The sequence below is a fragment of the Pituophis catenifer genome, unplaced genomic scaffold (assembly GCF_029215685.1).
Source record: "Pituophis catenifer annectens isolate HBS135680 unplaced genomic scaffold, rPitCat1.0.hap2 SCAF_1, whole genome shotgun sequence".
Lineage (NCBI taxonomy): Eukaryota > Metazoa > Chordata > Lepidosauria > Squamata > Colubridae > Pituophis > Pituophis catenifer.
Window position 1 is genome coordinate 10,583,682 of NW_027256881.1, and position 16,289 is coordinate 10,599,970.

General features: G+C 42.9%; 1 protein-coding gene across 2 annotated transcripts in view; it reads left to right on the top strand.

Annotated features, from left to right (window-relative positions):
- The window catches only part of CALN1 (calneuron 1), a 307,225-nt gene that overhangs the window by 198,964 nt on the left and 91,972 nt on the right, over window positions 1-16,289 (top strand). For both annotated transcript variants that reach the window (XM_070945568.1, XM_070945577.1), the window contains one exon: window positions 7,173-7,316. In XM_070945568.1, coding sequence (XP_070801669.1) covers window positions 7,173-7,316 — 144 coding nt within the window. The remainder of the gene's footprint in view (window positions 1-7,172; window positions 7,317-16,289) is intronic.

Here is a 16,289-nt window from a genome sequence, read left to right on the forward strand (position 1 = left end):
GAACCGGTTGTTAAATTACTTGAATCCCACCACTGACCCATGGTGCATGGATCATGAAACAAAGAATATCATATTCAGGGCACATGAGGTGGGCTCATGTTCCCATAGAAAAAATAATCAAATCAGGGAAGATGGGAAGAAAGAGAAGAGACCAATAGCGTGTAAGAAAAATCGACAGAATTACAGAAATGTACCTGCAAAAATTGCTTAGTATGGTGAGAGATAGGACAACCTGGAGAATTTTATCCATCGAATGAGCAGGAGTTGGCTATGACTCAGTGGAGCATAATAACAACAGATGCCAGCAATGAATTCTCTTTGTTATTAGTTCTTGTTGAAATGCAGAAGAAAGTTTAAAAGGAATTTTATACACAGAATGTTCTGATTCATCAGTGGCCGAATTGAAGCATATTTTTTTAAAAAAAATCAGTTGGAGGTGCTGTGACACTATGACTCTTATTCAGTATTATAGCTCCCTCTTTTGGTGAAAAAAAAATCCATGTGGTTGTGTGTTTTGTATTTTATTTTATTGTTGCTAAAAAAACCTGACATGGACTTGATGGTATGTTGGCATCTATCAACCTATATACATTGGGTGGGTGGGTGCGTGGGTATCCACAAATAGAGATACAATAAATTTTCTTCTTCCACTATTTCCGAAAGAAAAATTCAGTTGTAATTTTAGTTTCCCCACTAGTACAGGGAATTTGATACTAAAAAAGTACTCTTGAGTTACAGATAATCCTCGACTTACAACGATGTTTGAAGTTACAAAGGCAATGATGATGATGATGATGATAGTTTTATTGATTAGCCTATAGCCCAGTGACGGCTTACCTTTTTGCTGTCGGGTGCCAAAAGTGTGGGGAGCGTGGGGAGGTTGTGCGTGTGCGTGCCCACACCCACAATTCAGTGTACCCTGCCTCCCAGTGCATGTGTGCACAACCCCCCATGCTTTCCCCGCTTTTGGCACGTGATAACACGTTGGGCCAGGTAGGCCTATTTTTCACCCTCCCCAGGCTCCAGAGGCTTTCTTGGAGCCTGGGGAGGGTGAAAACAGTCTTCCTCATCCACCAAGAGGCACTCTGGAGGCTGGAAACAGCCTGTTTCCTGACTTCCGGTGGGACCAGAAGGCCTGAAAATCAGCTGGCTGGTGCACGCACGCATGCATGCTGGAGCTTAGCTAGGGCAACGCTTGCGTGCCCACAGATATGGCGCCATGTGTCACCTGTGGCACGCGTGCCATAGCTTCGCCATCAAGGCTATAGGCCATATCAAAAAGCAAGGTTCAAACACATATCACCAATAAAATCCTATACAACCAATTTAAAATAAGAGTAGGGTAAAATACAGTAGAATAAAATGACAATACAAATATGTAAAATAGAATAAAATGACATAAAATTATATTTCGGTGTCACTCTTACAATCTACCCCAATCAGTCCCACGTATGCAGATCTCAACCGACAAAGGCAATGAAAAAAATGACTTATGACTGGTTTTCCACACTTACTGACCGTTGCAGCATTTCCTGTGGTCACGTGATCACAATTTGGAGGCTTGGCAACGGACTCGTAATTATGATGGTTGTAGGGTCCCGGGGTCGTTGCGCCCACGTGACATCCCTCCTGCGCGAGCTGCACTGGCTCCCAGTGGTCTTCCGGGTGCGATTCAAGGTGTTGGTTACCACCTTTAAAGCGCTCCATGGCATAGGACCCGGGTACCTTCGAGACCGACTTCTGCCACCAATAGCCTCCCGCCGACCAGTTCGCTCCCACAGAGAGGGTCTCCTCCGGGTGCCATCAGCCAAGTTATGTCGGCTGGCGACACCCAGGGGGAGGGCCTTCTCTGTGGGAGCTCCAGCCCTGTGGAATGAATTGCCCCCCGAAATACGAAAGATTTCCGACCTCCGGGTGTTTCGCTGCGCTCTGAAGACCCTGTTGTTCCGCCAGGCAGGGCTATTAATATAATGTTTTAAATTGGGGTATTTTAAATTTCTGGGATTTTAATTGGAGCCTAATTATTTAATGATTTTAAATTTTAATTGTTGTCGTGTTTTTTGTGTTTTTAAATAGGCTGTACACCGCCCTGAGTCCTTCGGGAGAAGGGCGGTATAGAAATAAAATTATTATTATTATTATTATTATCCCCTTTTGTGTGTGACCTTTTGACAAGCAATCCCAATGGGGAAGCCAGATTCTCTGAACAATCATGTTACTAACTTAACCACCGCAAAGAGAACTGTGCCAAAAAGGTCTCACAATGGGGGCAAAACTCATTTAACAACTGTCTCACTTAGCAACAGAAATTTTGGGCTCAATTGTGGTTGGAAGTGGAGGGCTACCTGTATAGTTTTCTCTAGCTGCTCATCCAGTTCTACAGAGGAATTATTGAGTCGGTCATCTGTACCTCTATAGCTGTCTGGTTAGGTTCGGCAACACAACAAGAAAAACACAGACTTCGGAGGATAATTAGCACTGCAGAAAAAACAATTGCTACCCTGTTTCCCCGAAAATAAGACATCCCCTATAATAAGCCCAATTGGGCTTTTGAGCGCATGCGCTAAAATAAGCTCCCCTGAAAATAAGCCCTCCCCGAAAATAGGCCTTCCCTGAAAATATTTAAATGCATGTGCAGCTGGTTCCCGCCATTTCCTCTGATTAGGGTTAGGGAGACAGAGCTGGAAATCAGGTAAGATGGCAAGAGAAGCCCTGTCTTGCTCCACACGCCCCAAAATAATAAGACATCCCCAAAAATAAGGCCTTATTTTGGGGTTCAAAAAATATAAGACAGGGTCTTATTTTCAGGGAAACACGGTACCAACCTTCCTTCCATTGAGGACCTGTATACTGCACGAGTCAAAAAGAGGGCTGTGAAAATATTTACAGACCCCTCACATCCTGGGCATAAACTGTTTCAACTCCTACCCTCAAAACGACGCTATAGAGCACTGCACACCAGAACAACTAGACACAAGAACAGTTTTTTCCCGAACGCCATCACTCTACTAAACAAATAATTCTCTCAACACTGTCAAACTATTCACTAAGTCTGCATTACTATTAATCTTCTCATCATTCCTATCACCCATCTCCTCCCACTTATGACTGTATGTCTGTAACTTTACTGCTTGTATCCTTACAAATTATATTGATTGTTTCCTAGTATGATTTAATTGCTTATTTGTACCCTATGACTATCATTAAGTGTTGGACCTTATGATTCTTAATGAATGTATCTTGTTTTTTTATGTACAATGAGAGTGTATGCACCAAAGACAAATTCCTTGTGTGTCCAATCACACTTGACCAATAAAGAATTCTATTCTATTCTATTCTATTCTATTCTATTCTATTCTATTCTATTCTATTCTATTCTATTCTATTCCATTCCATTCCATTCCATTCCATTCCATTCCATTCCATTCCATTCCATTCCATTCTACTTACACTCTTCCCTCCAAAATCATTGCAGCTTTTTATTCCGCAGATTAAGGGCGGGGGGGGGGGGAGAGAAGGAAAAGACAGAACATCTCATTTAAATATGAATAGGAAAGTAGGTTAGAAGGCACATCACAGGCTGCATCATCACACCTTCACTCCCCTGGGCCCACATCTTTGCAATGAGTTTTCAGGCATTTAAATATCCTGAGTCTGGGTTGCATAATGTACTTAAACAGATCAGTTCAAAACTTCGCACTTGCATTTATTTTATTTGATGCACTAAATCCATTTATGTGGCCGCCCAACTTGCAAATATGACTCCGGGCAACTAACTATGTTGTAGAACAGTAGGGAAAAAAATGCAATATCAGCCAAAAAAAAATTAGTTGGCAAGAACAAATCAAAGACTCACCCAACAGGAACAAAGACATCCTCACGGCTATCTAACCTTAATGTCAACTTAATGTTTGTGGTTTGAATAAATAGGTGTATGTATTCAGGTTCTATTGATGTTTTTTAACTGTTGGCTAGGAAATGTCTAGAGATTGATGTAAGATGGATACTTATATAAATGTGTCAAATAAATAAATACTTCCCAACTCCAATGCCCTGGTTAAATATGCCATAGTTGTTTGTTTTATTCTTAACAAGTTGCCTAACAAGTTGCACAATTGTGGGCTGTTTGTTTTATGAGTTAGTGCATTGTGTCTGCGTAGAAAATAGGTTAATTTAAGAGTGGGATATAACTGGCCTATTCTCTGTGACATTCTTGGTTTTTGCTTTTCTGGTGTTGGAAATTCTCCATTAAAATTTGAAGATGGGCAATAGGGTTTTCCTTCTGTTGGGGAATTCTGGAATTCCCAGTGGCACAAAATGTTTTGTTCAGCCTTTCCACTTGTAGTGTTTTCCAGCTTCGATGAGAGTTCAGCTCCTAGAATTCTCAGGCAGCTTGAGGGTTTGTAATCTTTGCACATCTGGAGATCAGCAGGCTATAGAAATATCTATTCCAGTTGATCATGCTTGTAATTTACCCATCTTTACTCCCATCTTTAAGATGTGTGGACTTCAATTCCCAGAATTCTCCTGCCAGCATGTTAGATAGGGATTTCTGGGAGTTGGAATCAGTGGTGAAATGTTAAATTTGTTGCTACAGGTTCTGTGGGCATGGCTTGGTGGAGGGGGGGGGGTTAATGTGACTGGGTGGGCATGGCCAACTTTTTTTTTTTACTTTTAAAAACATTTTTTCTACAACCTTAAGAGGTTGCAGAAAAAAATGCTTTTAAAAGTTTCTGACGATCCCAGCTGAGCCGCGCGATCATCAGAGGCTTTTTTCTTTACTTTTAAAAGCATTTTTTCGGCCAAAGAGGTTGTAGAAAAAATGCTTTTAAAAGTTTTTTAAAAAAGCCTCTGATGATTGTGCAGCTCAGCTGGGCCTGAGGGGGGCAGAGATTTTTGCTACCGGTTCTCTGAACCACCTGCCTCCATCACTACCGGATCGGGTGATCCAGTCCGAACCGGGAGCATTTCACCCCTGGTTGGAATCCTCATACGATGCGAAACTCGATTTCACTGAGGGCCGCATCAGGGTTGTGTTTGCCCTCAAGGGGCCGGGGGGGGGGAATGTGGCCAGGGTGGGCGTGGCCAGTTCGATGTCACTGTGGTGGCCCAAGCACTCTGCCAGCAAAAACGGGCTTCCGAGCTCCGTTTTCGGCTGTGATGGCCTCCTGCAACCCTCTGCCAGTGAAAATGGAGCTCAGGAGGGCCGCGTGCGTCCCGTGTGAGCTCCATTTTTGCTGGCAGAGGCACCACGGGCTGGTTCTTTGCTGTTTCCAGGGAGGCCCTGCGGGTCAGATCTAAGTACCCTGCAGGCTGGATCCAGCCCGTGGGCCTTGAGTTTGACACCCCTGCTTTAAACCTCAGAGCTAAGGTTGAGAATCACTGGCATAAAAGGGAAAACTGTCTAATACAAGAAATTATCTGCTTCTCCCACCTCCTTTAAATTCTGATTGAGAATCAGATAGAAGATAGAAAAGGTGTCTGAGAAAATATAGAAAAAGAATGCATGCTGCAAGAAGAAGAAAAAATTCCCCAAAATTTGGAGGCATGAATTAAGTCCAGTATTATTCGTGTTTCCATTTCTTAAGAAACAATCAGAATAGAGCTGGAAGGGACCTTGGAGATCTTCTAGTCCAACCCCTTGCTTAAGCAGAAGACCACATACCCGTGATGGCAAACCTATGGCACGCGTGCCACAGGGGGCACGCAGAACCATATTGGTGGGCACGCGAGCTCAGCTCTGGCCAGCTGATTTTTGGGCCTTCTGTGCCCACTGGAAGTCAGGAAACATGCTTTTTCCAGCCTCTGGAGGGCCTCCGGGGATGTGGGGAAGGCCGTTTTCACCCTCCCCAGGCTCCTAGAAAGGCTCTGGAGCCTGGGAGAGTGAAAAATGGGCCTACTGGGCCCACAGTGCCATTGTGTGCCAAAAGTGGGGGGAGTGCAGGGGGGGTCATGTGCACATGCACGGGGGGGGGTGAGGCGCATAGAATTAAGCAGGAAATTCACGTTCGTTTTAATAAGAAAGCCTTGTGCGAAGAATTTTATAAACGAACAAGGGATCAAACTATTACATATAAAGGCCAACGGATAATAGTTTTGAAACAAATTCCACCTCTTCGTCCTCTTCACTTAAAGGAGCTTCTGGAGGTTCTGAAGGCCCTGGCTGAGTCCCTGCCTCTGGCACCACATCTTCTCCAGCCTCCTCATTGTCTGACTCGAGTGCCAGCTGCACAGGCTGCTGGCGTAACGCCACACCAGCCTCTGTTGTGGCTCCGTTGCCTGAGCCTGGGCTATCAACAGATGCAGACTCTGAGAGTGAGGGGGAGGAGTTGGCAAGGCCTCCCTATCCAGGACCCTCCTCTCTGGCAATGCCTCCGGAGGACACCGAAGGCCAAACGATAGGCTCAGAGCCAAGCACGTCCCTGCAGCCACAGGTGGACAGCGACGAGGAAAATAAGTGCTGGCTGGACCCTCACCAGAGGCGCAGGGAGAAGCGTGTGCAGCAGAGGGGAAGGCGTGCCAGAGATTAGCTGAGTCACTGGACCACACCCCACAGACTATAAAAGGGAGTGTGGTGGCCATTCGGACTTTGTGACGGACAAAGCTAATCTCTGGCGAGGCACTGTGCACCTTCGGACACAACACCTATTTGCTGTGGATTTAATTACAAACTGGACTATTCAAACTGTGTGTATTTTTGTCTGTGTTATCGGAGTAAAAATTCTTGGCAGGCAGCCATGGAGTTGCTGCCAAGTTCCTTATCACTGACGTTGAGTGTTTGAAGAGTTTATTTAACCCTCGGCTGGCTGGTTGGGTGTGTGCGTGGTACTGGGACAGAACAGCCTCCTCATTGTCAGAATCAGCTACAATCTGCACAGGCCGCTGATGGGCCACAACAACTGCAGAATCACTGCAGTGATTCACTTAACAACTGCAGTAAGAAGGTTGTAAAATTGGGCAAAATTCACGTAAATAATTGACTTTCTTAGCAATGGACATGTTGGGCTCAGCTGTGGTAGTAAGCCAAGGACTACATGTATTTCAAAGAACCAAGTTGTTGTAAATTTCCTAAGAACAGCTTCAAGGTCTTAGTCTTGACTTAGCATTAGTGCTTGAAGAAAATCCGTGCACTAAGAAAATAATTCAACCCTTCTTTTTCTTTTTTTTTTTAGAAATTCGGGAAGCTTTCCGAGTCCTGGACCGGGATGGCAATGGCTTCATTTCCAAGCAGGAGCTGGGAATGGCCATGCGCTCTCTGGGATACATGCCTAGCGAGGTGGAACTGGCCATTATTATGCAGCGGTTGGACATGGATGGTGAGTCTTCCAGTTTTTCTCATAGTCTTTGCTGAAGGAGAATGTGCTGGTTGCCAGCAGACTTCCAGGTAGAATTCAAGGTGCTACTTAACCCTTTTAAAATCCTTAATGCCACAGAGCCAGGTTATTTACAAGACTGTTAGCAATAAACTCTCCTCATCCAGTAAGAACTGACAAAGTTGGTGAGCTCCAAACCCTGTCACTCAATAAATGTGATCTGGTAGGACCCAGGAGATGTGCCTTCTCTATCAAATGCCTGTCCCTGGAATAGCAAGAACCAAATGGCCCTGACTTTCCCTATCTCCAGGGGTGGGATTCAGCCAGTTCGGACCAGTTCGGGTGAACCACTTAGTACTGGTTGTTCTAAGGACTGGCTGACACCACTCATCCCATCCCTCCCAAGAGTCTCCACACGGCCCATTTTGGATGCCAGGTAAGTGCAGGGCGTGAGCGGAGGCTCTGGGAGACACCACGGTGGGGCGGGGGGCATTTTCACCCTCCCCAGGCTTCAGAGGCATTCCTTGAGCCTCCAGGAGGGCGAAAACAGCCTCCTCCAGGCTCTGGAGGCCCTCCAGAGGAATGAAATTGGCCCATTTCCAGACTTCCGGTACTTCCAGTAGGCCCGTTTTTTGTCCTCTCCAGAAGCTTTCCTCGAGCTTCCAGGAGGGTGAAAACGGCCTCCCCTGGGCACTGGAGGCCCTCCGGAGGCCGCAAACAGGCCCGTTTCTGGACTTCTGGTAGGCCCATTTTTTCACCCTCCCAGAGCCTTTGTGCACGCCCTGCACTTACTTGGCATCCAAAATGGGCTGCATGGAGACTCCTGGGAGGGGCGGAGTGGGGTCGGCGGGTTCAGCCAGTCCTTGGAACAACCGGTTCAGTGAACAAGATTAAAATTAACATCCGGTTTTCCCAAACCAGTCTGAACCGGCTGAATCCCACCCCTGCCAGTAGCCCAAAAGGCTTGGGAGAAAATCAGTGATGGTTTGCCCCCAGTTCGGTCCGGTTCTTGCAAACCGGTAGTAAAACCGGGGGGTAGCTCCACCCACCCACCCGGATGTCGTCATAGATGATCTGCGCATGCATAGAAACTCAGTGTGCACGCGAGCGAAGTGATCCCATCGCGCGATTCCGTTGCGAACTGGTAGTCAAGGTAAGTAGAAAATAGTTTATCTGGATGCCAAGTGTGGTAACTCACTGTGGAAAAAATGCAAAAGAGGGAAATCATCCAACACGTGAATATGAGTGGGAGAATGCATTTACTTGCCTGTGATATCTTCGTTGCTTTCATCTGCATGAAATTGTATGGATTTTCCTCTTGAAAGGGTGCCTGAAGTGCCCATCTTTTCATTATGTTCTTACTCTATTTGGAGAAGTATCTCTGTGCACACACAACTATCTTCTTCCGAAGCCTTTCACCAGAACTTCTTATCAAAGAGCAGGGAGCTCATTGATAAGAGCGCCTTTTCAATAGCACTGCAGATAGCCCTCCAGAAACAGCCTATCGTGACACTTTCATTGTGGTGAATACCTTGCTTTTATTTTCCATGCTTCTTTTCAGAATTACTGGTTATTTACTGTTGGTGGTTTTATGTGCTGCCCTATTGTTAAAGTAAATGGATACGATTTCTATTTCATTGCTGTTTTTATTATGTTATATTGTTTCTCTTATCCAACACTCAGAGAGGTGTGATTGACAGGCATTCTACTACACGTAGTCCTCGATTTACAACAGTGATCGTTCAAAGTTACAATGGCATGAAAAAGTGATTTATGACAATTGTTCACACTTACCTTGGTAGTAAGAGCCGTGGTAGTACAGTGGTCTAAGGCACCCTGTTATTAAGCTGGTTATTAAGACCAGCTGCCTGCAATTACTGCAGGTTCTAATCTCGCCAAGGCTCAAGGTTGACTCAGCCTTCCATCCTTTCTAAGGTAGGTAAAATGAGGACCCAGATTGTGGGGGCAATAAGCTGACTTTGTATAAAATATACAAAAGTATGAAGGCTATTGCTTAACGCATTGTAAGCCGCCCTGAGTCTCTGGAGAAGGGCGGCATATAAATCAAATTAAAAAAAAAAAAATTAAAAAAAACCTTACGAAAATTGCGGCATCTCTTGTGGTCATGTGATAAAAATTCAGATACTTGACAGCGGATTCATATTTATGACCGTTATAGTGTGCCAAGAACATGTGACCCCTTTTTGTGACCTTCTGACAAGCAAAATCAACATGGGAAGCTGGATTCTCTTAACAACCGTGTTACTAATTTAACAACTGCCGTGATTCACTTAACAACTGTGGCAAGAAAGGTCATAAAATGGGGCAAAACTCACATAACAAGAAATGTATCACTTAGCAATAGAAATGTTTGGCTCAATTGTGGTCATAAATTGAGGATTACCTGGAATGTAATGAATAAAGTAAATCTGATTTCTACCTGTATTAAATTCTATTAACCATTCAGTATTCTTCTCTCCTTCAATACGTGAAGGTAAAGGTTCCCCTCGCACATATGTGCTAGTCGTTCCCCACTCTAGGGGGTGGTGCTCATCTCCGTTTCAAAGCCGAAGAGCCAGCGCTGTCCAATGACGTCTCCATGATCATGTGGCCGGGATGACTAAATGCCAAAGGTGCACGGAACGCTGTTACCTTCCCACCAAAGGTGGTCCCTATTTTTCTACTTGTATTTTTTACGTGCTTTCGAACTGCTAGGTTGGCAGAAGCTGGGACAAGTAACGGGAGCTCACCCCATTACACGGCATTAGGGATTTGAACCGCTGAAGTGCTGATCTTTCGATTGACAAGCTCAGCGTCTTAGCCACTGAGCCACTGCGTCCCTTCAGTATGTAGTCAGAGGCAAAAATGCTACCCTGATAACATCTGTGTGTATGTGTGTTGATTTTTAGCAATTACATGCAGTTGTCTGTGCAATTTTCTTGTCAACATTTCCAGAAACAGTTTGCCCTTGCCTTCTTCTAGGATTGAACGAGAGAGCGGTTGGCCGAGATTTACTAAATTGGCTTCCAGTTCAATGCAGGACTTGGAACTTAAAAAGCCTCTGAGCTTCTAGTCCATTGTCTTCAATCGCTACAGAAATTATCAGAAAGGGTTTTTTTTTTCTTCTGCCAATCTGTCTAGATGCTGAGTATACATGCATAAATGTTCTCCTTAATGGGCCTTTATTACATTTACAAAAATACATGATTCTTTTATAAAATAATGTAATGGTTTGAGATGGAAATGGTGGGAGATACCCGATCCTGACTTCCTGCAGTTTATCTGTATGCTAAGCCTGGATGTATAATAATGTGCTAAATTGGATCAGGAGAATTGGGTAAAGAGGAATTGGACATTTCCCACCTCTTACTATTTCCCCAATTGTAAGAATAAGCACAAATGTCTGTTCTAATAAATTTTGACTGCCAAGAAAGGGCAGCACCAGCAGTTTCCAAATTCTTAAGCAAAGAGCCCAGGTTGTTGAATCCAGGAAAGTGGTGTCCTCCTCTAACTTTTAAATAATCCACATTTCCAAAACTATTCAAAGAATAAGCTTTTTTTCAACTATCAGCAAGATACAAAACAATGGAAAAACCCACCCAGGCAAGGAGGACGGATCAAGCAGGGAACTAGCCTTGAATCTTTGCACAGCTGCAAGAAGCATATGCCTGACATTCCCACCCCAAGTTCCATGCAACTTTATCTGTTTACACAGTAGTTTATATAGTTGAACTTTATCTTTCCCAAAGGAAAGTGAGCATTCTGGGGAAATTCCTGTACTATAGATAGAATACAGTAGTCCAGGGGTGCGCAAATTTTACATGTGTTAGGCACAAGCAACCAGAAGCACATGTGAAAGGTTCAAATTACTACAGGAGTGGGCAAATGTGGCTCTTTTACAACCTGTGGACTTCAACTCCCAGAATTCCTGAGACAGCCGTCTCAGGAATTCTGGGAGTTGAAGTCCACAGGTTGTAAAAGAGCCACATTTGCCCACTCCTGTAGTAATCAACTTGAACCTTTCACATGTGCTTCTGGTTGCTTGTGCCTAACAGTGAATTGGGGAGAAATAGGTTTAAAAAATAAATAAATAAATAAAAAGAAGGGAGGAAATGCTCAGGTTTACAACACCTTCAATAAATATCTGGGCTGTTGTTAGGCTGGCATCCATTCACTGATAATCCAGAAATTTAAATTTCTCTTAATGGCGCAAATTGTAAAAGTTGTATAGCAATAGCAATAGCACTTAGACTTATATACTGCTGTATAGTGCTTTACAGGCCTCTCTAAGCGGTTTACAGAGTCAGCAACAACAGTAATGGGGACTGTCAAGTTTGGCATCAGGTTTTACAGTCATATCAGGGGTGAAATCTACTTACCTTCCCAACCGGTTCAGAAGTGCACGCGCCACATGCTTGGACCCTCTGTGCATGCGCAAACCCTCTGTGCATGCGCAGAGGGTAAAAAAAAGTTACTTCCTGGTTAAAACCAGGAAGTAATGACGACCGGGCAGGTGGGCGGAGCCTTGCACCGCCATCGCTACCGGTTCTCCGAACAACCAGCTGCCATCGCTACCGGTTTGGCTGAACTGGTCCAAACCGGGAGCATTTCACCCCTGAGTCATATGCCATTGAGCTTTACCACTGCATTGCTCAGCAATGTAAATTCTGGTCCCAAATGCCATCATAATTGTAATCAAAGTGTGCACACTAGACAAGTTAGTTTTGATACCCTTCCCCACATTCGGAGTAAGCTCCCATTCGAGTTGGAAGGACCATGTTAAGATAATTAAATTTAATAGGTGGAGCAGTGGGGTTGTACAGTGAGCCAAAACACACAGTTATAGTTGATTGGTTGGAGAGTGAAGCAGTCTGCGTTGTGATAGGTTGCTGTGGGTGTGGAGGAGGCATTTCCCTTTTCTCCCCGCCTTTTTTTCTTCTGTGGGCTCTGTATGCTCTGTAATTTACCTCATGATGCTCCTGTTTGTCTCACCATCTAGTTTGTGGTGTACAGGTAGTCCTTGACTTAACAACGATTCATTTAGTGACCACTCAAAGTTACAACTTTACTGAAAAAAAGTTACAACTTTACTGAAAAAAACTTTACTGACTTACGACCGTTTTTCACACTTCCGACCCTTGCAACATCCCCATGGCCACATGATTTACATCCGGATGCTTGACAACTGACTCACATTTATGACGGTTGCAGTGTCCCGAGGTCATGTTGCACAACTTTTGCAACCTTCTGACGAGCAAAGTGAATGGGGAAACTAGATTTACTTAACAATCATGTCACCAATTTAACAACTGCAGTGATTCCCTTAACAAATGTGGCAAGAAAAGTCATAAAATGGAGCAAAACCAGAATTGGGTTCTACTTACCTTTACTACTGGTTCGCAGCGGGTCTAGGGTCTCCTGCTTGGGTGGGGGTTGGACTAGATGACCTACAAGGTCCCTTCCAACTCTGTTAATCTGTTAATCTGTTATGACTTTAAAGAGGTGGGGAGCTGAGAAGTGAAGTGGTTGCCCCCCAAAAAACAGCCACGTCCCTCCAGAAATTATCCAAAAGGCAGTTGCAGGAGATATGCAACTCATTGGCCTGGCACATATATTAGGGTTAGGGTACCCAATCAGCCATTCACAGAAACCCCTGCATGCCCCTTGAATTATGCATTTATAGATGTGAAGTTGCAAAAATGAACATTACAAGAATAGCAGAAAAGCACTTAGTTTGCCAAGGGGTCCGTAACGCCATGCAACATTTCAAAGCTCCGTGATTTATTAATGCTGCTTCAGCACAGCACCTGGCTTCAATTCACAGATCTCATAAATCTCTTTTCGGTGAGGTGATTCATCTGAAGTTTTGTTGAAAGGAAGCTTCCCTTCAACATTTTACTCAGCCGCTTAAGTACTGCGGTATATTGCTGCCGTTAATACTATTTTGGCAATCGCTTTTACAACTCTAATGTTTGTTAGTACGGCTTGTTGTTACTGAACAGTGGTGCTCAAAGTTTTGTAACTATGAGTTTAGAGCAGAGTTGCTAAACAGATTTCCCTTTGAGAATTTTCCAAGTGGATGATCTATGAATTAACCTTTTGATGGTGTTTGTTAAAAGATTCAGAATTCCGCACAAACCTCTCTATCTGCCCTTCAGTTTCCGGGCACAGCTCAATTGCTGATTTGATTAGCTTCTGCTTTACATTTAAATATTCTGGCCTGCAAGAGTTATTTTACAGGAGGATACGTACGGAAATGAAAACATAAATCATAGTGAAGGAGGTAGTTACAATATCAACAATAATTATACTTCCCCGTTATATATAGATGCAGTTCTGCAGAGGAATTATGGAGTTTGTCATTTGTACTTCTACGACTGCTTTGGTACAGTAACCAAATTACAGACTTCAACGGCTAGTTAGGACTGCAGAAAAAGAACTATTGCAACCAACCTGCCTTCCATTGAGGACCTGTATACTGTACAGGTCGGAAAAAGGGCTGAGAAAATACCTACAGAGCAATGGGTTGGTTGCTACTGGTTCACCCCGGATCGGGAGAAAAGGTAGCGGTGGCAGCAAGAGGCTCCGTCCATGTGCCCAGACATCTCTGTGTATGTGCAGAAGCAGCGCGTGCTCCTGCATGCACTCCCGCGAACAAACCAGTAGCAAACAAAATCGAAACCCGCTACTGCTACAGACCCCACACATCCTGAACATAAACTGTTTCAACTCTTCCCCTCAGGATGGTACTACAGAGCCTTGCATGTCAAAACAACTAGACACAGAGACAGGTTTTTCCCTCGCGTTCTGCTAAATACCTATGTTGCAATATTTTCAGGATCAGACTCAATAAATAATTTGAGAGTTAAGAGTTCAAATATATCTCTCTTTATTTACATAAGGCATTCTATATTCACTGAATATTCACAGATAGAAGCAAAGAAGGGATGTATGCAGCACCTTATATATACAATGGGTGGAGCTAGAAAAAGGAGTGGTGAAGTATGAATACATTAAGAAGTGAAGAATAAGTTAACCCCTGATACCCTGTTCATATACTATTTACATAATGGAGAATAAGGCATTTACTTGTGACAAATCCCCCTCTAAATGCCGATTCGATATATCACACCAATTACATTCAGATTCAGAACAATATAAAACATGTAACTTAGAAGTCAAGTATTTATGTTGTTTGGACGGCAAAGGCTTTGTTAATATGTCAGCTATTTGCTCTGATGTTTCACAATGAACTGCTTTGATAAATCCATCCTGAGACAACTGTCTCACATGTTTAAATTTTATATCTATATGTCTGGACCTTTGTCCAATAGCATCAGATCTAGATATTTCGATAGCAGCTTTGTTATCTTCATGCATGATAAATGGTAAGGTGGGTTTTTTCCAAGTGTCTGAAAGTAAGTCATTAAACCATACAAGGTTATTTGCTGCTTTAGATAGACAAACATATTCTGCTTCTGTTGTTGAAGTAGCTACTAAATCTTGTTTGCCAGTGTACCAGTAAACTGGACAACCGTTAAGGAGAAATATATAACCAGATGTGCTTTTCCTACATGAAGTATCGCCAGCCCAATCCGCATCGGCGTAACATGTGAGGATGGGCTCCTTGATATTATCAGGTTCCAATAACAAACAAAAGTCTAAACTATTCTTCAAATACCTTAATATCCTTTTGACAGCTTCCCAATGGTATAGTGTTGGTTTGCTGACATGTCTTGACAGTAAGTTGAGAGGCAAGGCAATATCAGGTCTAGTCCAATTGGAAATGTAAAGAAGGGAACCTATGATTGATCTATAAAATGTATTGTCTTTGAATTCAGGGGATGATTCGTCTGCATTCCTTAGAAAATCAGTTTGCATGGGAGTGTCACAGGGCTTAGCATTACTTAAATTACATTTATTCAAGAGCTCTATGATTTTATCTCTTTGAGAAAGTTTGAATCCCCTTCTGGTTTTACTGATTTGAACACCAAGATACTTATTAACTTTACCCAAAGATTTCAGTGAAAAATGTTCATTTAGTTTTGTTACAAATGTTTCTCTCCTCTCTTTATGTTTACCTATATACAAAATATCATCCACATAGATTAATACAAATTCTATGGAATCACCATCCTTTTTTACAAAGAAACAATTGTCAGCAGTAGTGGCACTAAAATTCATAGTTTTAAGTACTTTTACTAAACAATCATACCATCGTTTACCAGATTGTTTCAACCCGTATAAACTTTTGTTTAATAACCAAGTCTCATTTTTGTTTGTGTATTGACTGTGAGGTGCTCTTACATATATTTCTTTATCTAATTTTGCGTGTAAATACGCAGTCTGTATGTCATATTGGAACACGTTGAGATTGAGTGCTGATGCTATAACTAGAGCTGTTTTGACACTCTCTGTTCTTACTGTGGGAGAGTATGTGTCCGTATAATCCTCAGGATATTTCTGTGCATAACCTTGTGCAACTAATCTAGCTTTGTATAGTGTATTGCCTCCCTCTAAATTTTTAATTTTATATATCCACCTAGTGCCAATGATGGTTTTGTCCTTTGGTGCAATTGCAGGTGTAAATACATTTAGCCCTCGTAAACTATCCATCTCTTTGGTCATTGCTGATTCCCATTTTTCTTTTTCTTCAGGAGGAAGTTTTAACACTTCCTCATATGTATTAGGTGTTGTTGATTCTCCATCCATATACATTACATAATCTTTGTATTTGTTTGGCACTTTCTATTACTTCTGATTGTTCTTTCAGGCTTACTATCATTGTCATGTAAATATCTTGCTTCTTTTTTTGTTAAAGAGTCTGTCTTTATTTTGTGTTGACTGTTTGTCCATGTTTTGGTTTTGTTTCTATGCATGTTGTTACTGTGTTCTTCTATAGTTCCTTTTCTTTGGAGCTTGGTATCTGGTTTGGTGTTTGAGAATATTTCATTAAGATGTATTTTAGACCAGTTG